Source organism: Nerophis ophidion, linkage group LG10, assembly GCF_033978795.1.
Source record: "Nerophis ophidion isolate RoL-2023_Sa linkage group LG10, RoL_Noph_v1.0, whole genome shotgun sequence".
Classification (NCBI taxonomy): domain Eukaryota; kingdom Metazoa; phylum Chordata; class Actinopteri; order Syngnathiformes; family Syngnathidae; genus Nerophis; species Nerophis ophidion.
This window is the reverse complement of record NC_084620.1, coordinates 40,255,751-40,280,879: the sequence shown is the minus strand read 5'-3', so window position 1 is coordinate 40,280,879 and position 25,129 is coordinate 40,255,751. Positions and strand designations below refer to the sequence as shown.

Here is a 25,129-nt window from a genome sequence, read left to right as displayed (position 1 = left end):
TAACTCTACATGTGTTCAATCATAGTTTTGATGCCTTCAGTGACAATCTACAATGTAAATAGTCATGAAAAGGTGGTCTGTCATAAGGTTTTTTTAGCATTCAATCAGACATTATTATGAGGTTTTGTATTAGTGTTCCTAAAAATCAGATATATTGGCCCCAAGACACTTTTTTTCTCTAAATTTGTCCCCCCCCAACCCCCGAGTCAAAATAATTGCCCAGGCCTGATGTAATGTTTACTCTAATCACATTGGGATGTTACATTTCTTCTCATTATTTTTTACTAGTAATTTTTTTGTAATAAGAGCATGGTGGACTGGGACGAGCCAGTTTGTGACTTACATAGCCAACGTCAGGCCGGTAGCAGGTGTATGCTCCCAGAATGCTGTGCAGCACGTCATGATAAGGCCCGCCCTTGAAGACAAAACAATGACATGACGGCAAGTAAGGAATACCAGAAAGAAATGTGGTCCTGCAGAACATGTGGCACCCTCACACGCACCTGCTGAAAAATGCACAAGTGGGGGAATGTTCTGGAAATGTCCAGCTTGATCAGCTCCAAGCTTGACTCCCGATTGGACGAGCCCGCGTCTGTAAGAAGCAGCACAATAGCATGATACGCCATTAACACTCTGAAATGCGTGGTGTACGCTACCTTCACTTTCAGCTTCTGGAGTACTCGCCGGCGCCGTCCACTTCTCTTTGGCCCGCGCCAGGCAGATATTATACAGCTCTGAAATGAACACAGAACGGTCATTTTGGGAGAGGAGATGGAGACCACGATGTTACTACAGTGACATCTTTTCAAATGACTTAGTGCTGGGGTCAGCAACCTGCGGCTCTAGAGCCGCATGTGGCTCTTTAGCGCCACCCTAGTGGCTCCCTGGACCTCTTTCAGAGAAGTGTATAAATGGAAAAAGATGAAGAAAAAATATGTTTTTTGTTTTAATATATTTTCTGTGGGAGAACAAATATGACAAACTTTCCTAATTATTAGAAATCCCACTGTTTATTTTATACATGCTTAGCTGATGAGAGTATTTGTCAAGAAGCATTTTGTCCTACTAATTTCAGCGATCCTTGAACTCATCGTAGTTCGTTTATGTGTACAACTTTCTCCCATGCTGCCACAGAAAGACGTGTTTTATGCCACTCCTTCTCCGTCTCATTTTGTCCACCAAACATTTTATGCTGTACGTCAGTGGTTCTCAACCTTTTTTCAGTGATGTAGCCCCTGTGAACACATTTTTAATTCAAGTACCCCCTAATCAGAGGAAAGCATTTTTGGTGAAAAAGAGAGATAAAAAAGTAAAATACAGCACTATGTCATCAGTTTCTGATTTATTAAATTGTATAACAGTGCAAAATATTGCTCGTTTGTAGTGGTCTTTCTTGAACTACTCGGAAAAAAAGATGTAAAAATAACTAAAAGCTTATTGAAAAATAAACAAGTGATTCAATTATAAATAAAGATTTCTACACATAGAAGTAATCATCAACTTAAAGTGTCCTCTTTGGGGATTGTAATAGAGATCCATCTGGATTCCTTCACAAAAAAATAAATCTTTGACAGCAATATTTATGGAACATGTCCACAAAAGTCTAGCTGTCTACACTGAATATTGCATAGTTGCATTTCTTTTCACAGCTTATGAACTTACATTCATATTTTGTTGAAGTATTATTCAATAAATATATTTATAAAGGATTTTGGAATTGTTTTTTTTTTCCAGGAATATATTTATAAAAGGATTTTTGAATTGTTGCTATTTTTAGAATATTTTTTAAAAATCTCACGTACCCCTTGGCATACCTTCAAGTACCCCCAGGGGTACGCGTACCCCCATTTGAGAACCACCACTGTACGTGAATGCACAAAGGTGAGCTTTGTTGATTTTATTGATTTGCTGGAGTTCTAATCAGACATATTTGGTCAATCCATGACTGAAGGCTAATCGATGCTAACATACTATTTAGGCTTGCTATATGTACAAACCCCATATTCCATATGAGTTGGGAAATTGTGTTAGATGTAAATATAAACGGAATACAATGATTTGCAAATCATTTTCAACCCATTTTCAGATGAATATGCTATAAAGACAACATATTTGATGTTCAAACTGATAAACATTTTTTTTTTGCAAATAATCATTAACGTTAGAATTTGATGCTAGCAACACGTGACAAACAAGTTGCGAAAGGTGGCAAAAAAACTGATAAAGTTGAGAAATTCTAATCAAACACTTATTTGGAACATCCCACAGGTGTGCAGGCTTATTGGCAACAGGTGGGTGCCATGATTGGGTATAAAAACAGCTTCCATGAAATGCTAAGTTATTCACAAACAAGGATGGGGTGAGGGTCACCAGTTTGTAAGCAAATTGTCGAATGGTTTTAGAACAACATTTCTCAATGAGCTATTGCAAGGAATTTAGGGATTTTACCATCTACGGTCCATAAAATTATCAAAAGGTTCAGAGAATCTAGAGAAATCCCTACACGTAAGCGATGATATTACGGACCGTTGATCCCTCAGACGGTACTGCATCAAAAACAGACATCGGTGTGTAAAGGATATCACCACATGGGCTCAGGAACCCTTCATAAAACCACTGTCAGTAACTACAGTCAGTTGCTACATCTATACATGCAAGTACTCTGCTATGCAAAGCAAAACCCATTTATCAACAACACCAAAGAACGCCGCTGGCTTCACTGGGCCCGAGATCATCTAAGATGGACTGACTGATGCAAAGTGGAAAAGTGTTCTGTGGTCTGACGAGTCCACATTTCAAATTATATTTGGAAACTGTGGACGTGGTGTTCTCCGGAACAAAGAGGAAAATACCGATCCGGATTGTTATAGGCGCGAAGTTCAAAAGCCAGCATCTGTGATGGTATGGGGGTATTAGTGCCCAAGGCATGGGTAACTTACACATTTGTGAAGGCCCCATTAATGCTGAATGGTCCATACAAGTTTTGGAGTAACATATGTGGTCATCCAAGCCACATTATCATGGACGCCTCTGCTTATTTCAGCAAGACAATGCCAAGCCACGTGTTACAACAGTGTGTGTTTTTAGTAAAAGAGTGTGGGTATTTTCCTGGCCCGCCTGCAGTCCAGACCTGTCTCCCATCGAAAATGTGTGCCGCATTATGAAGCTTAAAATACTACAGCAGAGACCCCAGACTGTTGAACAACTAAAGCTCTACATAAAACAAGAATAGGAAAAAAATTCCACTTTCAAAGCTTCAACAATTAGTTACCTCAGTTCCCAAACGTTTATTGAATGTTGTTAAAAGAAAAGGTGATGTAACACAGTGGTGAACATGCCCTTTCCCAATTAGTTCGGCACGTGTTGCAGCCATGAAATTCTAAGTTAATTATTATTTGCAAAAAAAAATACTTTGAGTTTGAACATCAAATATCTTGTCTTTTTTGCAAAAAAAATATAGTTTATGAGTTTGAACATCAAATATCTTGTCTTTGTAGTGCATTCAATTGAATATGGGTTGAAAAGGATTTGCAAATCATTGTATTCCGTTTATATTTACATCTAACACAATTTCCCAACTCATATGGAAACGGGGTTTGTACATATTGCATTATTATGCTTCATTTGTAGGTACATTTGAGTTCATTTAATTTCCTTTACTTATTTCCTCTGTGTATTCAATTTATATTTGCATGTCTCATGACACATTATATGTATGTAATATTAGCTGCATTTCTCATAGTTGTTTGTGTGCCATGTTGTTCCTGACCCAGCTTGCAAAGATTGTAATAAATACACTAGAAGAAGACAGCCTGCCCTTTCCTTAATCTTGGACACACACATCTATACCTTTGGCCATTCTGAGACAGTAATTTCCAGAAGTTATACCAACAAAGCCTTAATATATACAAAGCCTTTGACAGTACGCTAATATAGACACATCATGTGTTGTCTTCATTATAACACTTATACAAGGCTTTTATTTTTTTGCGACTCCAGATTTTTTTTTTTTTATATATATATTTTTGGTGCAATATGGCTCTTTCAACATTTTGGGTTGCCGACACCTAACTTAGTGTGACAGAATCTATATCTCCATACTAAATGTAGATTAATAAAGAGCAGTGAATGAATGAACTCTGTATGCATGTGATGATGCAGAGCAGCATGCTCTAGTAACATAGAAAATGCACAGCTGATGGGAATAGTTAGAAAACACCGTATTGTCCTACTAATTCCAGCGATCCTTGAATGCATCGTAGTTTGTTTACATGTACAACTTTCTTTGATGTTGCCACAGAAAAACGTGTTTTATACCACTCCTTTGTCTCATTTTGTCCACCAAACATTTTATGCTGTACGTGAATGTACAAAGGTGAGCTTTGTTGATTTTATTGATTTTCTGGGGTGCTAATCAGGCATATTTGTTCAAGCCACGACTGCAAGCTAATCGATGTTAACATACTATTTAGGCTGGCTGTATGTACATATTGCATCATTATGCCTTGTTTATAGGTATATTTGAGCTCATTTAACCCATGCAGAGAGAGAGAGAGAGAGAGATAACCATGTGTGATGTTAAGGTCATTGCCAACAGCCAGGCTCCACACTTTGCCTCTGACACTTGGCGGGATGCCCTGCCACCAGAGGTCCCTCACTCGCCGAGACGTGCACCTGCAACAGTGATTCATCCACTATTATAATTTGACTGGAGGAATGCAAGTAATGTGAGACCCATTGTCACTCTTCTCATGACTAACAAGGTGCTCCAGTTGGGTAAAATCTCCTGGTTCCACGTCTGAGCCGCCGAGCCAATGCTCTCCTCCAGCTTACAGCGATCCTCCAGCTGCTTTCTTCTCTTCTGGGCCTCCTTCAACTCTTCAGGAATGTCAATTAACAACAACAAAAAAAAGGACATGTGGTCAAACACAAAGAGGTTCTATGGCTAACTTTTACCCTACCTCTCTTCTTGGCCTGGGCCACCATCTCTTCATATTGTTGTCTGTGCTTCTCTGACTCCTCGGCCGGCTTAGCTGGAAGATTCCTGCATGGCGTTCACAAACATGCTGTAAGTCAGTGGGTTACGTGCGATAAATTCCTACAAAATTTCTGACAAGCTTAAAAAATAAATAAAAATGTTTCATATTACTGACAACGCAATACACGCGGTTAGTAACACGGCTGAAGACATATTTCAGTTTCTCGGAACAACTTTTGTTGCTAATTGATCTCTGGTATGTGTTTCTTATACTTCACTGATAAGAGTGTTCTGGTGGGCGTGGTGGTGTCCTGCTCTGTTCAGCGGTCCTTGAACAAAACGATTACTATGTTCTAAGAGAACACAGATTGTTGGTTCAATGTGCACAATTGAATATCTTACTTACTCAGGCAGCAATGTGTTTATACACTTTTAGATTGGGGCATGTGTTTCCTGATTGGGAAAGAGGTTAATGTCTCTTGTTTTTATGTTAGCATTTAAGCTAGCACCAGCCTACCCATGAATTTATCAAAGTGAAGCAAACAATCACGGTTTTTCGATCATTTTAATTTAGAACAGTAATACTAACTGTCAAGAATTTTACCACTGTTATCATTACCACCTACTCAGTGGCTTAGTGGTTAAGTGTCCGCCCTATGATCGGTAGGTTGTGAGTTCAAACCCCGGCCGAGTCAGACTATAAAAATGGGACCCATTGCTTCCCTGGTGGCACTCAGCATCAAGGGTTGGAATAGGGGGTTAAATCAACAAAATGATTCCCGGGTGCGGAACCGCTGCCGCCCACTGCTCCCCTCACTTCCCAGGAGGTGATCAAGGGGATGGGTCGAATGCACAGGAGAAATTTCACCACACCTAGTGTGTGTGTGACAATCATTGGTACTTTAACTTAATTATCACAGTTTATCATTACATTCTTATTTGAAACTATGTTGAACTGTATCATCCTTATTCAAATGCGATTTATTTTATATTCTATTCCTTTGAAATGTCTGATAGAATTCTCAGCATGTTCCCACAAAGTTAGATGCATAGGTCCGTCTATAATTTTCCATTATCAAAATCCAACTCTTGCTTATGTTGACTTAATTCTGCCAGTACATGATAGGCGCTAGTGAGGCTTCAAGGAAAAAGATACACAGGAAAGAATGGAGAGAATGTGGAGATAAAAAGGCTACAGACATGCCTTTATCACCTGTAGATGAAAAACAAACGCTATTGTATCAAGGCAAACATTGTGTTTACATACGCAGGTCTGTCCTCCAGTATGAGAGCGGTGGTGGAAAGAGGTTCAAAGTCCAGGTTTTTCCTCACGTTCTGCCTGGGAGACATCACATTGCCGGTCCCAGCTCTGTTTGCTTTCGTTTCATATTCCTGACAACGCAATACACACGGTCTGTCACAGAGCAACTTGGAGTTTTCTTTGCTAATGAAAACAATCACTTTCAGATATGTCGACAGGCTGGAGGTAAAGACACCAATACACTCTTCATTTTCCAGTTGCTGTCTAATTACCTCTCCATAATCTTGAGTGTCGATCCGCCCTTCACAATGTAACAAGAGCAACACAGTAGCAACTGACTGCACAAAAAAGATTTTCTAAGCTAATAATGCATTGTCTTAGACTTAGAGTGAAGTGATTTTAATTTTCCCTTAGGGATTACTTAAGTATTTCTGATTCTGAAGAGCTAGTGTAAATAGGGCCAATGTAATTTGATCACACATGTCAACTCAATAATGCAGACAGTGGCCAGCAATCGCCATAGAGTGCTGCTATATACTGAGTACTAAAGATGGGGGAAATAATACATTTTTAGATGCATCGCGATTCGGACATGGCTTATAAAATCAATTAGTAACAGTCAATAATTGATTCATTAATTGAAAATAAAGTAATGCAGACAGTTCTAAAATGTTGCTGACTGGAGCAAGCCACCTCAGAGAGAGATCTGACCAGTTCCTTTATTTTAGGGCAATTACGGGACAGGCCAAAGGTTTGGAGACACCTTCTCATTCAATGAGTTTTCTTTATTTTCACGACTATTTACATTGTAGACTGTCACTGAAGGCATCACAACTATGAATGAACATATGTGGAGTTAAGACCTTAACAAATAAAGGTGAAATAACTAAAAACATGTTTTGTATTCTAGTTTATTCAAAACAGTCACACTTTGCTCGGATTACTTTTTCGCAAACTCTTGACATTCTCTCGATGAGCTTCAAGAAATGGTTTTCACTTAACAGGTGTGCTTGAAACTAATCGAGAGAATGCCAAGAATGTGCAAAGGAGTAATCAGAGCAAAGGGTGGCTATTTTAAAGAAACTACAATATAAAACATGTTTTCAGTTATTTTTTTGTAAAGTACATAACTCCAATGTGTTTATTTATAGTTTTGATGCCTTCAGTGACAATCAACAATGTAAATAGCCATGAAAATTAAAAAACGCATTGAATCTGGAGAAGGTGTGTCCAAAATTTTGGCCTGTATTGTATGTTACAGTTTTGCACACTTGTCCACGAATTTAATAAATGTAAGTCAACCGTTTCTTGATTTAAAGGCAGCGTTTTCAAAAGTTGGAAGTGATAAACGCTTATTTAGTGAATTTTTTTTTTTAAACTGCATCAATATACTATTAAAGATTAATCAATAATTGATTTTTAATCAAATCGTGAGGTGGACAAAGATTCCCACCTCTACTGAGCACGCATGCTCTCCATCTACAGTCACGCCTACCAATGATGGGTTTCATTTGCCAGGAGGGATGAATAATAAAGCTAATTGGATTGCTGTTTTTTCCCCCACTTTAAAAGGATTGACCGAAGTACAAATATGAGAGGTGCAACAACAAAAACAAAGCCTTGATTTAATGGGAGTCATTAAAGCATCATAAAGTACTTATGATGAAGCTATGGCCACTTACCAGATTGATAAAAAGTAAATATGTGTAGTAAAATTCACACATGCACTGGGAGGCTGTACTTTGCAGAGCAAGTATGCAAACATGCCATTTGATCAATTCTCATGTTTGTCATACACTTTAAGTAAGTAAGTTGTTCATCACAGTATTAATTAAAAGCATCCACAAAAGTCAATAATAAAAATGCTCTAATAATGCATCTGCTTATTTAGCCAAAGCACAGAAGATGGTGCCTTAAGTCAGTGGTCCCCAACCTTTTTTGCACCACAGACCATTATTTTCAGGGACCGGCTTTTCACTTGTGCCAGATAAATACAGCAAAAATAAGTGCATGAAAAATACAAGTCACTATAACGCTGAATTAGTGGGATTCTGGGCTTGTTTCTTTGAAATGAATTTCAGCTGGAAATCAGCCTTTGGCTACAATGTGTCACATTTGTATTTTCTATGATTATTAATGTGCATTGTATCATGCCACAAAACTATAACAAATACAACAAATGGAAACTTACTATGAGGAGTGTTATTTTTCATCTACAAACAAACTTATTGGTGTGTCTAGTTGGACAGGCGAAAAGGTAAGTCGGAGAAAATGGAGTCTTTAATAAATTATTTTAAACTATTACTATGTTGGCCCAGGGACCGGCGGTTGGAGACCGCTGCCATAAGTGGAAGCAAATGGTGGCTGGAGAGGAAACCTGTGAAAGCTCACATTAAGTGAAATTTTCACTAGATAGTTTTTTAATAAGCAAGTATATTGCACACAGCAGCAACAGAGCCAATGTTTGTAAGGAACAAAGTCTCATCAGCATTAATTGTGCTGATAAGTTTATTGTAAAAAGTCCTAAAAATGTTTGCACTTTGAGAGAATAGCCTTTGAAACACTCGATGGTAAAAAAAAAAAAAAGTTGAGCTAAAATAAACTTAACACATGTGGGTATTTAAACGTATTTCTTCAAATGAAATGTTCATTTTACCCAACTTTAACAGTTTTACTTCATTAGGATTTTTAGCAGAGAAACTGACGAGATAAAAACAAAGGTTTTGCTGTGCATCTATCTTAGTGATGCGCTGCTCCCTGTGCCATGCAGCACGCAGCACAGATCCCTTTGGAACCCCGGGGGTATTTCATGTGACGTTGGAGCCATCCTTCTGCCTGCGCCTCAAGTGCGTTAACTGGCAATGCCTTCTGATCCTGACACACAAGGCGGGAAATGCGGGGTCAAAAGGCAAACGTCCCGGTATGCACAATGCTAACTCACCATGAACGCTGCAGTCCCGCAAACAAGGACAGTCCTCGAGGGGGAAGGGGTGTTTTTTTATTAACCCCCTAGCTGAACGTCATTGCTGGTCCTGGGGGGGGGGGGGGGGGGGCTTACTCCTGGCAACAGCACCCGCAGAACGAGGAGGAGGAGGAGGAGGATGCAGGGACAGTCAAGCTGCTTCCAGAGGGACACACCCCACCTCGGAGCAAACGCAGCAGCATTGTGGACCCCTCGGCTTGTTCCTCCTTTCCACCATCCCTCTCAAAAGGGAGATGCTAACCCGAGCTGCTCTGCATCAGATGTGGAGCAAGTGCAGAGTGTGTGTGCGCGGCATCTGTTATTAGCTCTGGGCTCTGCTGCGCCTTCATAGCCATTCTAATCGATCCCAGAGCAAGAGATCACGTTTCAGGCCTAATCCAGTCAATAGCTGGTAAAGTAAACAGACCACATGTGTTCTGTGTGTGCCTCTATATAGCAGTGACACAGTCATAGTCAACAAGTGACTAAGATTGGGACAAAGGTAGACATTGAAACCGCTTGATCACAACGTTAAAAGGTTGTTGAAGTGCAAACAGGCTCACGCAGGTTTTCCGACCCCACCTTCAAATCAGCCGGAAGACAAAAGGCTTGAAATACGAGCTTGGTTAAACAACTGCTGGCTACGATATGATGTTACAGTCGTGGATCAGGTGCACTCGGGATGTGAGGCACATGCGTGGAGTCGAACTTCGGTCCTTCACAAAAATGCTGAGAGGGGAGGGTCATTTATTTAAAAGGGGTCTTGTAATGGACCATTTGTTGGCTGGCTGTCGTTGGCCACGAGACACTCTGGAGCAGACCTGGGCAAAATACAGCCCATGAAGATTTTCAATCCGGTCCGCTGGACGTTCTCCATAATTTTTTTAGACTTAACATCAAAACTGCAGCCTCCATTATGATGTGCAGTGCTGTTTTTAAAAAAACGTAAGTCTTGAACTACTAAAAAGTATTTCAATGGTTGAAATCTGCACTTTTGAGTTTTATGCGAGTTATTACGTTACAGCAGTTCAGGCGAGGAACAAACCAAAGTGGGCGAGGTTTGTTTTCAGAGCAGCCAGCCCAAAACGTGTGCGTCAGAAACCGATGCGGAAGCAATTTTTTATAACAAATGCCTGCATAACAGGGATAATATATCATATTGTAGGTGTTTATCACCCTTTGCATTCATGTGTTGCTGTTTGTTACATTTTTGTTGTGTTTTGCTTGATTGTAAAAGATGTCTGCTCTCGAGGCAGCAAGTTGTAGGTTTACTTACCAGTTGACAGTAGAGATGTCCAATAATTTCGGCCTGACGTTTTTATTGACCAATAAGTTTTTTCTGAAGGAATCATTAAAGTACTATCCATCTATGTAAATGCTTTAAAATGTACTGTGTTTTTCAGACTATAAGTCACAGTTTTTTTCATAGTTTGGTTGGGGGTGACACATATACTCCGGAGCGACTTATTTGTGAAATTATTAACACATTACAGTAAAATATCAAATATTTATCTAATTCGCGGAAGAGACGAAGAAAATGTCAGCAATCATCACACACACCTCAGCAATCGTCACACACACGTCAACCAATAATAATTCTGCGGGGGAGGGTCAAGGCAGAAGTGCATTGTGGGTCATGGAATGCTAACAGCTATATGCTATTGCCGTAGCTATCAAAATGGATAGATTTCATCGTTGGCGATAAGTTATAAAAACTGACAAGGGCTGAACAAAAATTGGACCGAAAGGGAAATCAGGTACTGCAGATTACAAGCTGGACATAGTGAAATATGCAGCAGAAAATGAAAAGAGGAAGCGGCACATACCTTTGGAGTTGGCAGAGTTGTTTAGAAGCGACATTGAGGAAGAATATTTCATTGGGTTTATCGATTAGGAGTGACAGATTGTTTGGTAAACGTATAGCATGTTCTATATGTTATAGTTATTTGTATGACTCTTACCATAATATGTTACGTTAACATACCAGGCACCTTCTCAGTTGGTTATTTATGCGTCATATAACATACACTTATTCAGCCTGTTGTTCACTATTCTTTATTTATTTTAAATTGCCTTTAAAATGTCTATTTTTGGTGTTGGGTTTTATCAAATAAATTTCCCCCAAAAATGCGACTTATACTTCAGTGCGACGTATATATATGTTGTTTTTTTCCTTCTTTATGCATTTTCGGCCGGTGCAACGTACACTCCGGAGCGATTTATAATCCGAAAAATACGGTAATATTGGAAATTATCGGTATCGGCTTCCAAAAGTAAAATTTCTGACTTTTTAAAACGCCGCTGTACGGAGTGGCACACGGACGTAAGGTTAAGTACAGAGCAGTTGCGTCTCCCAGTCATACTTGCCAACCCTCGCGATCTACCCGGGAGACTCACGAATTTCAGTGCCCCTCACAAAAATCTCCCGAATTCCACCCAGACAACAATATTGGGGGCATGCCTTTAAGGCACTGCTCACTCACTCACTCACTCACTCACTCACTCACTCACTCACTCTCACACACACACACTCTCACACGCACACACACGCACACGCACACACATGCTCAACAGCCATACAGGTCACACTGAGGGTGGCCATGTAAACAACTTTAACACTGTTACAAATATGCGCCACACTGTGAACCCACAACAAACAAGAATGACAAACACATTTTGGGAGAAAATCTGCACCGTAACACAACATAAACAGAACTAATACCCAGAACCCTTTGCAGCACTAACTCTTCCGGGACGCTAAAATATACACCCCCGCTATACCCCCAACACCGCCCACCTCAACCTCCTCATGCTCTCTCAGGGAGAGCATGTCCCAAATTCCAAGCTGCGGTTTTGAGGCATGTTAAAAATAAAACACACTTTGTGACTTCAATAATAAATATGGCAGTGCCATGTTGGCATTTTTTTCCATAACTTGAGTTGATTTATTTTGGAAAACCTTGTTACATTGTTTAATGCAGGGGTGTCCAAACTTTTTCCACTTAGGGCCGCAGACTGAAAAATCAAAGCAAGCGGGGGCCATTTTGAAATTTTTTGGTTTTAAAAACCAATACAATATATGTATAACCAATATACATTTAGGCCTCCACTCAGGCTTTATCCCGGGGACCCCAAAGGGTTTTTGTCCAAAAAATATTAAAAATATGTCATTATTCAGTATTATTTTGTTTTATTATTCAAGTTTTAAATCTCCAGATCCATCTGTCAATATAATGATTTCAAAGATTTAAGTTGTATGCTCTTTTTGTCAAAGAAAAAAACACAAAATATGCAATATTATCACCCAATATTTTCTTAAGTGGAATATTTGAGATTACATAATAATTGAAGCCTTATAAAATTCAATAAGTAATAACACCATTGATTCATTATTATTTTTTGAGCAATGAAACTTAAAAACAAATCACACTAAAATTATTGGGGATCCAAAAGGGTCCTACTCATTAAAGTATTAAAAAAAATAAATTATACATTTTTTACTGTTTACTTTTAACACAATAATTTCGAGCTCAACTTCAGATCTATCCGTCAAGTTTTATTGTTATGTTTTTTGTTTGTTCATTTTAGGCCCTTCTTTAAAAAAACAGCTCAGTTTTTTATATGGCAAACACAAAATATGCAACATTTACCCCCCAAAATTTCTCAAAAGTGGAAAATTTAACGTGACGTAATTGGAGCCTTGAATAGGTCAATAATTCATAATGACGTTGATTTTGATTCATTATTATATTTTTAAAGAAAGAAACAGCCTGCATGACAGCTTTGTGCTATTAGAGTAAACATTGCAACATTTTCTTGTTACATTTCACCCATTTGCTCCTTTATATCACTTTTTCGTTTTAAAAATGTTTCAATCGTATTTTTAAAAATGTGCCGTGGGGCCGTTAAAAATTACCTGTGCGCCGCACTTTGGGCACCCCTGGTTTAATGCATCCAGCGGGGCATCACAAACAAAATTAGGCATAATGTGTTAATTCCACGACTGTATATATCAGTGGATATCGTAAACTGTAATTAAGAGTTGGACAATATCAGTATACCGGATATCGGCAAAAAAGCCATCATCGGACATCTCAAGTTGACAGTTTGACAAAAGGCTTTCGAAGACTGTCATATGCCTATTGTTATAGGTTTTTTGGTAATTATGTTATTTAACAACACAACAAAGTCCCACTTGCCTTACATAACAACTAGAGTTATCTCTTATGAGAAGCCGTAATAGTCATTTATTGCATCTGTATGAGGTACAATGATAAGCTTGTGAAGATGATTATGTATTGACTAAAGTACCCTGCCTTAGGCTAAATAACAGTAATAATAAATGCTGCAACACTACCTTCTGTATTCTTTTAGGGTCCTTGATGGGAGCCTCGCGGGGTGGCACCTTTCCAAACAGCTTCCATCCGGCATCCCGCTGCTCTGCTGAACGACTGTCCTTCACTTTCCTGGCAAACAGGCTCCTGAGACAGAAAGGGAAGCAGAATAAACTTATTTTTGTGGTACAGTATGTCACATTCTAAATTCAGGCCTCTCCTGCTTCCATGCATTGATCAGCTGTCACACAACTACCTGTCAAAATGGTCCCACAATAACTAATTAGGCTAACGTGTCATCCGACCTCCTCGTGTTTGCTTGACAAATCAACTCTTTTACGCATAATAAAATACTGAAATGATTTACAAGCTAGAGGTTTTGGTTTCCTTGTATGAGTCGCTCTAACATGTTGGTCATTTATTAGCACTTCATCACAACGTGTCACAGGAATAACAGCATCAGCATAATTCTTTTTTCCATTTTGTGAATTCCAAATCGCAAAAAACACTAGCAGGAGGTAGCTACCAATGTAACTATGGAAGTCATCTACTCCACCTATAGAGCCCTCTAAAAAATCCAGAAACCACCAACATTACTCCATTTACATGCTGTGATCTGCATATTAACCAAGTTTTAACATTGTTATTGTAAGAGCAAATGCTGAAAAACTACTTTTCGTAACATGGCGCCTTGATCGTCCAGGTAACGTAGCTACTACTGCAGCTGTTGTCATACTGAACTATGACAAACGATATAAACATCTCATCAGTCGGCATCCCAGCGAGAGCTGAAATTGAAAATTCAGTGATTGTTCTATTATCTTTGTATTTTTGTTTAGCACTTAGCACTATTTCTGCATGATGCATAGTGATTCACTAGAGCTGGATCTGCTTATCACTCAGTTTTTGAAATTTTTAGCTCTACCTCTGTATATTCAGGTTCAAAAATATAAGGTTCTGGATCATCGTTTGTGAAATCAATGCGCTACCAAAATGTTCCGGCAATGCTTAAAATGATCGAGATATGGTTAATATTACATGATATTATTGAATGTGCCTGTTCCTACTATATATATATACATATATATATATATATACATATATATATATATATATGTAAAATCGTTTTTAGATGGCTTTGTAGGCGGAATAGATCGATGTTGTATTTAGCTTTCTTATGGATCAGGTGCGACCAAATTTCTAAAAATAGGTTGTGCGACTAAAAAAAGTAGCACTCGTGCGAATATGGATTTCAAATCTTTCATTTCCATTTGTTTTTATTTGAATTTCACTAATTTATTTAGGTGTTATTCATGCTGTTACACAATACTATTTTATTAAAATTGTGTATGTCATGCCACTGTGACAGTTTTGTTTAATTTCAGATACATTTTCAACATAAATTAATCTATCCGTTATTTTACCCGTACCATACCAACAACAAAATATTTAAATACATTAAAAAAAACGCATATAAGAGCTAAAATAAATACGTAAATTTAAAGGGGCTCAGCTTCTTGCAACTTGCTGTTACATTTTTTCAAAGAAAAATACAACAGGAACACCACTAGCTTGCTTTTGATACCATTAGTGGTTTAACAGAACATATTTTTTTAAGTGTAAATATTCTTCAGAATTACGAATAAAATAAAAATTGCTCATCGGTCAGAGGAATTTGTTTGGCGTTCATGCTTGCCCCTCACCCATGTCTCATACACACAGGGAAACACTTATGTGCACATACACAAAAACAGTCCAAGAGAAGCAACTAACGATTTGCAGTCATGTTGTTATGATAAAATATATTCAATGATTGCTATCATTAGCGGGCAACACACAGAGCAAATGCATGTGCACATGTTATGCACGGGCATAGTTACGTCATAATGTGCTAAAAGCCGTTAGTAAGGATAAAATTAAAATACTTTGGAAAGTTATCGCCCTCTGGCCATGCACAAAAAGGCTACAAACAGCCTCTTTTTGTACGGTCCCACTGAATTTGACCACTTGTGGGTCTTGGGGACTCACTCCATTGAAAAACCTTTCAACATCACTGGTTATTCTGCCATGTGTATTTGCATGTGATGTAATGTCAGTCATGAGAAATGACTGTTTAGTACATGTGTGTACCTCATGACATAGTATGACTTGACTAAAAAATGCTTTGGGACAGGGATGTTAAATTGAGGGTTGGATTAGGCCAGGGTTCAGCAACCCAAAATGTTGAAAGAGCCATATTTGGTCCACAAATACCAAAAGAAATCTGTCTGGAGCCGCATTAAATTAAAAGCCTTATTTAAGTGTTATAATGAAGGCAACACATAATATAAGTGTCTCCGTTAGCAAAAATAGCCTACTATCAAAATGACAATCGCAGGCTGACGCAAATCTCTGTTGGCATAAATGTTGAAATGTAATATTTACTCTACACATTTTAGCAACATTGGAAAACATTAGTATAACAGAGGTTTCGCAGATGGTGCGATACCTCCTGGAAATGACTGGCTTAGGATGGTCAGACATATAGACGTGTGCCTTCAAGTTATGGGAAACGGCAGGCTGTCTTCTTCTAATGGATTTATTACAATCTTTGCAAGCTTTGCTGTTGTCTGGAACAACATGGTACCCAAACTATCAGAAACGCAGCCAGATAATGTCATGAGACATGCAAATATAAATTAAATACACAGAGGACATAAAGGAAATGAAATATACCTACAAACAAGGCATAATAATGCAATATGTACACACAGCTAGCTTAAATAGCATGTTAGCATCGATTAGCTTGCAGTCATGCACTGACCACATATGCCTGATAAGCACTTCACACAACTCAATAACAACAAAGCCCACCTTTGTGCATTTACGCACAGCATAAAAAGTTATATGTGGACAAAGTGAGACAAAGAAGGAGTGGCATATAACACGTCTTTCTGTGGCAGCTTCGGAAAAAGTTGCACATGCAAACAAAATATGGTGAGTTCAAGGAGCGCCGAAATTAGTAGGACAAAACGGTGCTCACCAAATACGGTCATCAGTGAAGCATGTTCAATATAAACAGTGGGATTTCTAACGATTAGGAATGTTTGTGGCATGTTCGTTCTCCTACATAAACCATATAAAAACAACAATATAAATACTTCCCCCCCCATCTTTTTTCACTTTCATACATTTTTTAAAAATCTTCAGGGAGCCACAAGGGTGGCGCTAAAGAGCCGCATACAGCTCTAGATCCGTGGGTTTCCGCATTAAGTTTTATGATAGCACTGTTTATATGTATGAATGCACATGTGTGTTATTGTGTACATTGAGTGTTAATAGTAAAATTATGTTATCTATGACATTTAATATTGTTTCTTAACTTGTTGTGCTATTACATTGTTTCCATTTAGTAGCACCTGTGCTCCTAGTTAAAAATGTGTTAGTATGTACTTAGTAAACTAACTGCCAGAGGCCTTGTCTGGCTTTGAAGGTCTATACATCAATATTTATATAATATTTTTACTACATTTAACTGTATGCAAAAACATTTCTACATTTTTTTTAAATTTTTTTTTTTTTTTTTTAATCATACATGGTATCGTTCTTAGATTATTAAAATGGTTTATTACATGTTAGAAACGTTGCAGTTAAAAAAAAAAAATTTAAACCGTTCCTTACTCAGTGCCCTAGTGGTTACAGTGTTCCCCCTGAGATTGGTATGTTGAGTTCAAACCCCGGCCGAAACTATAAAAATGGGACCCATTACCTCCCTGCTTGGCACTCAGAATCAAGGGTTGGAATTGGGGGTTAAATCACCAAAAATGATTCCCGGGCGTGGCCACTGCTGCTGCCCACTGCTCCCCTCACCTCCCAGGGGGTGGACAAGGGGATGAGTCAAATACGAAGGACAAATTTCACCACACCTAGTGTGTGACATACATTGGTACTTTAACTTTAACTCGGATGATAGGTTTAAGTATTTTTTAGGCCTGATCTCAGAATGACAAATTTACCTGTATAGTCACAGTAATGTTGTACTGAAAAAAAATATATATATATAAAGTTTAATATATATGACTAAAGGTGAAATATAAAGATAAAAAGAAAAGTTAGTAAAAAACATTCAATCCTACCCTATATCCCAGAAGGGATACAATAACAAATGACAAAACTTTACACTCTCCAAGTCCATTGCATAGCCTTATCTTTAAAGTCAAGAAGACTGTAAGTAACTAGGAGGGGTGAACGCATTTCTCTTCACTTCAAATGGCAATGGCATGAAACTGCACAAGGAGAGGAGCAAAGTGCAGGAGTAAAAAAACACACCAGCCTTTAACACATGTCAGAACTCTTCCACTGTGACATTGTATGCTTTTATGTAAATGTGGACAAAGACGCAGCAAGTTTGCGTTGAGGAAGAATGGTTGACTACTCAAGTGAAACAGGAGAAAAATCCTGTGTTGGAACTGATTTGTGCTCAACAACAAGCCGGGACAGGAAGAGTAAGAGGTCATCAAAGGGATCTAGATGCTGCCACACTAATTCAGAAGACACACAAACAATGATGTGTGTTTTCAAACAAAGTCCCCGCTTAATCAACCGTCGATTAAATAACATTTTCCACTTAAGAAAAACCAAAACACAGGCTGGGCTAGACATAATCCACTAACATCTCTTCCTACCTGTCAATGAAGAAAAGAAGCGATGAAGCCGCCATGATGCTCAAATGCAAACTTAGAAAGGAAGCAAAGGACTGAGCAATCCCTCAGTAGTCGGGTACATATTCCCATAGTGTGCCAGTAGAGAACACAGCTCCTCACCGGCTCCACCCTCTGCAGTAGAAAGTCTACTCGGAGGGTTGGAGAAGTCTGAAGTGCAAAAAGGAATGTGTAACTTTGCCATGTGAGCAAGTGATAACAGCACATTGTGTACAAGTGTGTGAGCGTGTATACAAAATTCACATGTGTTGGTGGCATAATAACGTTATGGATACCAAACCTTCTGCATTAGGACAGAAAAGGAACATGCAGGAGATTTTAGAACTTAACCTAACATTTTAACCTCAAACTGTTCAACTGTCAATCAAATCAATCAAGCATGCACGTGTGAAAGGATTACAGTAATGCGGCGAGTGCACTCACTGCACTGGAGTTAATGCATGAATCATGTGGTCAAGTGCATGCAAACCAAGCCTATAGATTAGGTGTCCATAGAGCAGGCCATTTCCCAACTTATTTTTATTAGCACTGCATTTACTAAAAATAAAATAATTTCAATAATAGTTATACATATTACTATACAGTACAACCATTTGATGTGTCGCCTATTACACACAGCTAAGAGGTTTTATTTGGGGAACCTTATAACAATAGACCAGTGGTTGTTAACCTTGTTGGAGGTACCGAACCCCACCAGTTTCATATGCGCATTCACTGAACCCTTCTTTTTTTTCCAAATTCAAGACAAAGTTACCGTATTTTTCGGAGTATAAGTCGCTCCGGAGTATAAATCGCACCCGCCGAACATGCATAAAGAAGGGAAAAACATATATAAGTCGCACTGGAGTATAAGTCGCATTTTTGGGGGAAATTTATTTGATAAAACCCAACACCAAGAATAGACATTTGAAAGGCAATTTGAAAATAAATAAAGAATAGTGAACAACAGGCTGAATAAGTGTACGTTATATGACGCATAAATAACCAACTGAGAAGGTGCCTGGTATGTTAACGTAACATATTATGGTAAGAGTCATTCAAATAACTATAACATATAGAACATGCTATACGTTTACCAAACAATCTGTCACTCCTAATTGATAAATCCCATGAAATTTATGTCTAGTCTCTTACGTAAATGAGTTAAATAATATTATTTGATATTTTACGGTAATGTGTTAATTTCACACATAAGTCGCTCCTGAGTGTAAGTCGCACCCCTGGCCAAACTATGGAAAAAAAACTTTTTTGGGTAACACTTTAGTATGGGGAACATGTTCTAAGTAACAAAGACTTAATTTAGAGTTTTTTGGACACTCAGGGAACATATTCTAAGTAACAAAGACTTAATTTTGAGTTATTTGGTTAGGGTTATAATAAGGCCATGCCGAATAAGGCATTAATAAGTACTTAATATTGACTAGTTAAGATCCAATATGTTACTAATTTGCATGTTAATAAGCAACTACTTGATGGTGAATATGTGTTCCCCATACTAAAGTGTTACAATATTTTTTTTACTGGTGCACAAAATAAACCGTGCATGAACATCACCTTGTTCAAACAACAAAACCAACACAGTGCATAAACTCACAACAAATTACACACCTGCAAATCAGTCTGACTTCTGCTGTTGCCGTACCGTAATACGCCGATAGATAGAAGTTATTATTTACACGATGTGTTTTGACCACCGCCGAACCCCTGAGCCCGACTCACCAAACCCCTAGGGTTCGATCGAACCCAGGTTAAGAACCACTGCAAGAGAACCTTTCATTATTAATAGCATGACAAAATGATCAAGTAGTCTAATGCAGCGGTGTCCAAAGTGCTTCCCTATGGCCACTTGTATTTTTTGGCACAGAGTTCGTTTTCTTTTTTTGGCCTTCGACATATAATAGTACTACTATAAAAATAATACTACAAAATTATAACTGAAGATTTTAAAGTGTAGAACATGGAAATAATAAAAATGTACATAATGTTAATTATAGTCTATGTAATCTTAAATAACATTACTTTAAAGTTGCACCAGCTGTCTTTTGCAACTATATATATATATATATATATATATATATATATACATACATATACATACACACACACACCCCGTTTCCATATGAGTTGGGAAATTGTGTTAGATGTAAATTTAAACGGAATACAAAGACAAAGACAATATATTTGATGTTCAAACTGATACAATTTTTTTTGTGTGCAAATAATCAACTTTGGAATTTCATGCCCCCAAAACATTACAAAGAAGTTGGGAAAGATGGAAATAAATACCGATAAAGTTGAGGAATGCTGATCAAACACTTATTTGGAACATCCCACAGGTGTGCAGGCTAATTGGGAACAGGTGGGTGCCATGATTGGGTATAAAAACAGCTTCCCAAAAAATGCTCACTCTTTCACAAGAAAGGGGTCTCCGTTGTCCTATTTTAGGCTTCATAACACATTTTCAATGGGAGACAGGTCTGGACTACAGGCAGGCCAGTCTAGTACCCGGACTCTTTTACTATGAAGCCACACTGTTGTAACACGCGGCTTGGCATTGTCTTTTTGAAATAAGCAGGGGCGTCCATGATAACGTGGCTTGGATGGCAACATATGTTGTTCCAAAACCTGTATGTACATTTCAGCATTAATGGTGACTTCACAGATGTGTAAGTTACCCATACCTTGGGCACTACTAATGCACCCCCATACCATCACAGATGCTGGCTTTTCAACTTTGCGCCTATAACAATTTGGATGGTTCTTTTCCTGTTTGTTCAGGACACAGTTTCCAAAAACAATTTGAAATGTGGACTCGTCAGACCACAGAACACTTTTCCACTTTCCATGAATCAATCATATATGATCTCGGCCCCAGAGAAGGCGGCGGCGCTTCTGGATGTTGTTGATAAATGGCTTTCGCTTTGCATAGTAAAGCTTTAACTTGCACTTACAGATGTAGCGACCAATTGTATTTAGTGGCAGTGGTTTTCTGAGGTGTTCCTGAGCCCATGTGGTGATATCCTTTAGAAATTGATGTTGGCTTTTGATACAGTGACGTCTGAGTGATCGAAGGTCACGGTCATTCAATGTTGGTTTACGGCCATGCCGCTTACTTGGAGTGATTTCTCCAGATTCTCTGAACCTTTTGATGATATTATGGACCGTAGATGTTGAAATCCCTAAATGTCTTGAAATTGCACTTTGAGAAACGTTGTTCTCAAACTGTTTGACTATTTGCTCACGCAGTTGTGGACAAAGAGGTGTACCTCGCCCCATCCTTTCTTGTGAAAGACTGAACATTTTTTGGGAAGCTGTTTTTATGGCAATTATGGCACCCACCTGTTCCCAATTAGCCTGCACACCTGTAGGATGTTCCAAGTAAGTGTTTGATGAGCAGTGTTTATTGCTACCTTTCCCCACTTCTTTGTCACATGTTGCTGGCATCGAATTGTGTCAGGAAGGTTGACAAATACATGTTTTATCCCTTAGTGGATCCGTCTAACCATTTTTTTACCCCTTGTCCCTGTCGAGGTCTTATTCAATTAAAAATTGTTCACATAAAAAAGTGTAAAATAATATTACAATACAACTCCTAATGTTAATAAAATAAAGAGTTGTATGATAAAATTGCAGGTTAATAATTTGGCACCTATTTACCCCCTGAAATATGTTTATCATTGTGCATGTGACTTCAAAAATTTATTTTTTTATCTTCCTTACAGCTATTTATTCTGACCTCACCATAAAACTCCAGTGTTTCTGGTTGTACCACTTGACAACATACAAATAAATTGCTCGGCAATATTTTTTTCTGTTATCTCAACCGCATTAAAATGAGGTATTTATAGAATTTAGTTTGTCTAAAAGCTTGCAAATTTAAACAGGCATGTTTTTTAAAATTATATTATTACTAGGAATGTCCCGATCAACATTTTTGCCTCCGATTCTATTTTTTGGGCTTGAGATCTGATCGGATTTAGAGTCCAGATTACTTAATACTTAATATAAGTCAGGGGTCGGCAACCTTTACCACCCAGAGAGCCATTTTGATCCGTTTCACAAAATAAAGAAAACAATGGGAGCCACAAAACTCTTTTGAAATTTAAAATGAAATAACACTGCATACAGAGTTTTTTTTGTTTGCTTTGTGCTATGTATAAACCAGGGGTCTCAGACTCGCGGCCAGCACTTTAATATGAAAATTTAATGTTAGTGCGGCCCACGAGTTTTAAATGAATGCCGCTTGACAGCATCACACTTGCCAACGCTCCCAAACTTTCCGGTAGACTCACGAATTTCAAAGCAACTATTCTCGCGAATGTCTGCTGAATTTCGCCCTTCAACATCAATATGGGCGTGCTATGGCGCTGCCTTTACCGCCTTTTACAATATTTGTACAAATATATGGCACAGCCCAGCCACGAGTCGTATGTAGCTTCCACAGACGCACTTAGACGACTGCAACACATATTGGTTCAACAGCCATACAGGTTACAGAGTTGTGATATAAACAACTTTAACACTCTTACTAATATGCGCCACACAGGAACCCACACCAAACAAGAGTGACAAACACATTTCTGGAGAACATCCTCACTGTAACACAACATCAACACAACAGAACAAATACCCAGAATCCCCTGCAGCCCTAACTCTTCCGGGCTACATTATACACTACCGCTAGAATGAAACCCCGCCCCCCTAAATCCGCCCACCTCAACCGACAGGTGGGGATTTGGTGCTAGCGGGGGTGTATAATGTAGCCCGGAAGAGTTAGGGATGCATAGGATTCTTGGTATTTGTTCTGTTGTGTTTAGGTTGTGTTACAGTGAGGATGTTCTCCAGAAATGTGTTTGTCATTTTTGTTTGGTGTGGGGTCCCAGTGTGGCGCATATTAGTAAGAGTGTTAAAGTTGTTTATATCGCAACTCTCAGTGTAACCTGTATAGCTGTTGACTAAGTATGCCTTGCAGTCACTGTCGTGTATCAACAGAGGCTGCATACTACATGTGACCGGCTGGCACGTAAAAAGCATTGTGTAAAAGTGGCCGCGACGACAAGTTTTAGAAGACTGTAAAAGCTTTCCCATCAGGGCACGCCCTCTATATTATTGACTAGTTGAAAATCGGAGAATGTTGTCCCCTGGTGATTTCCGAGAGAGGTATTAAACTCCGGAAATCTCTTGGGATAATCGGAGGGGTCGGAAATTATACAGCTGAGCCACATTAGAGTGATCCAAGAGCCGCATCAGTCTCCGGAGCCGCGGGTTGACGACACCTGATACAGGTTATGGAATAACCTATATAATTTGCTGAATTTCCCCCAGGGATCAATAAAGTACTTTCTATTCTATTTTATAAAAATTTTTTAGCAAGTAACATTTTTATGAAGATTATAGCATTGTGTGATATGTGGCCCTCAGCGGAAAAAGACACCCTGTTATGAGTCTTTCCATTACAACTAATCGCATAATACAGTTGTAGTGCAATGTATTTGTGTTGGCAATTGTAGAGTGTGTGTGTGTGTGTGTGTGTGTGTGTGTGTGTGTGTGTGTGTGTGTGTGTGTGGCTAAAGTCAAAAGTTTTAGAAGTAACTTAACTTCAGTGAATTTTTAAGAAATCATTTGTATGTCCGTTATACAAAAAAAAAACGGGAAATTTGAATTGCCGCTGGGGCGCTAATTAATTTAAAACCTCTTCTCACTCCTGCGCTTACCAAAGGCATGCGGTAAAAGTAAGCATGCGCTAATTGTTTTAAAACCTCATTTCACTCCGGCACTTACCAAAGGTATGCAGTAAAAAATTGCGTGTGATGTAAGCTTGGACCTTAAATCCTACTGAATAGCTCTTAATGTTCTTCCTTTTATGCGATTTCAAATTACCGGTATTGAAATCAACCTCCTCCATTTTGAAAATGATGACAGGGGAAGTGTCACTCGTGACTTCACGAGTTTGACCAGGCAGTAATACTAAGCATGCGCTAATTATTTTGGGAAGAGAGTTTGAGCCGGCAGTAATTCAAGGCAGGCGCATACTATATTCCCTGCGGCAGTTCAAGGAAATACGGTATGTGGAATCATAAAAAAATGACTGTATGAACAGAGGACATGTAATATGTGTGCTACAGTAATAAAGGTGGGTTGATAGTACTGAATTTACCTGTTGAACAAGCTGACAAGAGATACAAGTTTCTTTTGCTTGCCATCTTCTTCCTGTCTCATAACCCCCGACCCCTGGCTTGGTCGCCCTAGAATCATAAAGTCCATCGAGCATCCCGGCGACAGAGCATGTAGGTTGTTGGAGAAGGGAGGCATGCAGCGGTCATCGTTCTCCAAAGTGACAATGGCGCTGGAGTCAGATGTGACGGTGAAGTCCAAGATGTCCTCATTGCAAATGGAGAACTCCGTGCTCAAACTGGACGTGCTGCCCACGGAGATGTTATCGCTGCGGCGGTGCCCCGTGGTGGCAGTTGTGGACAATCTGAGGCCCGGATTGAAAAAGCGGGTGGTTTCAATGCCACTGCGTGGGCATCCGGAGGACTTGGGCACTGCACTGCTGTCAGAGGGATCATCGTCCAACGTTAGCGTTGCAGGGGCGTCTCCTCCAGCGAGCTCCGCAGGGTTCAGCTCCAGTGTTGGAATCCCAGAGTCTTGGGAACTCAAGCTGTGACTATCCTGATCCAGGTTGAGACCGAGCTTCTGGGCCGTGCTGTGGAGCATTGAGGCTGAGGAGTGGCATGGTGTGCATTGGAAAATGGATTCACTCAGTAGGACAGTGCTGGGTTCAGGGAGCTGCTGCTTGGAATGGTCATGAAGGTCGCTGGACTCGCTTTCGCCTTTCACGACGGAACCATTCGCCACGATTGCTCCTGCAGACACACTTTGGATTAAAAACAT

The 25,129-nt window shown here is 39.0% G+C and overlaps 1 protein-coding gene across 6 annotated transcripts in view; it reads right to left on the bottom strand.

The window, feature by feature from the left end:
- Window positions 1-25,129, bottom strand: part of tbc1d14 (TBC1 domain family, member 14) — a 54,750-nt gene that overhangs the window by 15,590 nt on the left and 14,031 nt on the right. For 2 of the 6 annotated variants that reach the window (XM_061913744.1, XM_061913746.1), the window contains exons 2-10: window positions 24,393-25,101; window positions 13,559-13,682; window positions 6,246-6,370; window positions 4,962-5,044; window positions 4,761-4,878; window positions 4,568-4,674; window positions 657-734; window positions 504-592; window positions 344-415 (exon numbers count right to left, since the gene is read on the bottom strand). In XM_061913744.1, coding sequence (XP_061769728.1) covers window positions 344-415; window positions 504-592; window positions 657-734; window positions 4,568-4,674; window positions 4,761-4,878; window positions 4,962-5,044; window positions 6,246-6,370; window positions 13,559-13,682; window positions 24,393-25,101 — 1,505 coding nt within the window. Of the gene's footprint in view, window positions 1-343; window positions 416-503; window positions 593-656; window positions 735-4,567; window positions 4,675-4,760; window positions 4,879-4,961; window positions 5,045-6,245; window positions 6,371-9,180; window positions 9,471-13,558; window positions 13,683-18,199; window positions 18,357-24,392; window positions 25,113-25,129 lie in introns of those variants that run through there. The other 4 variants (XM_061913745.1, XM_061913747.1, XM_061913749.1 and 1 more) reach the window with 4 other exon arrangements.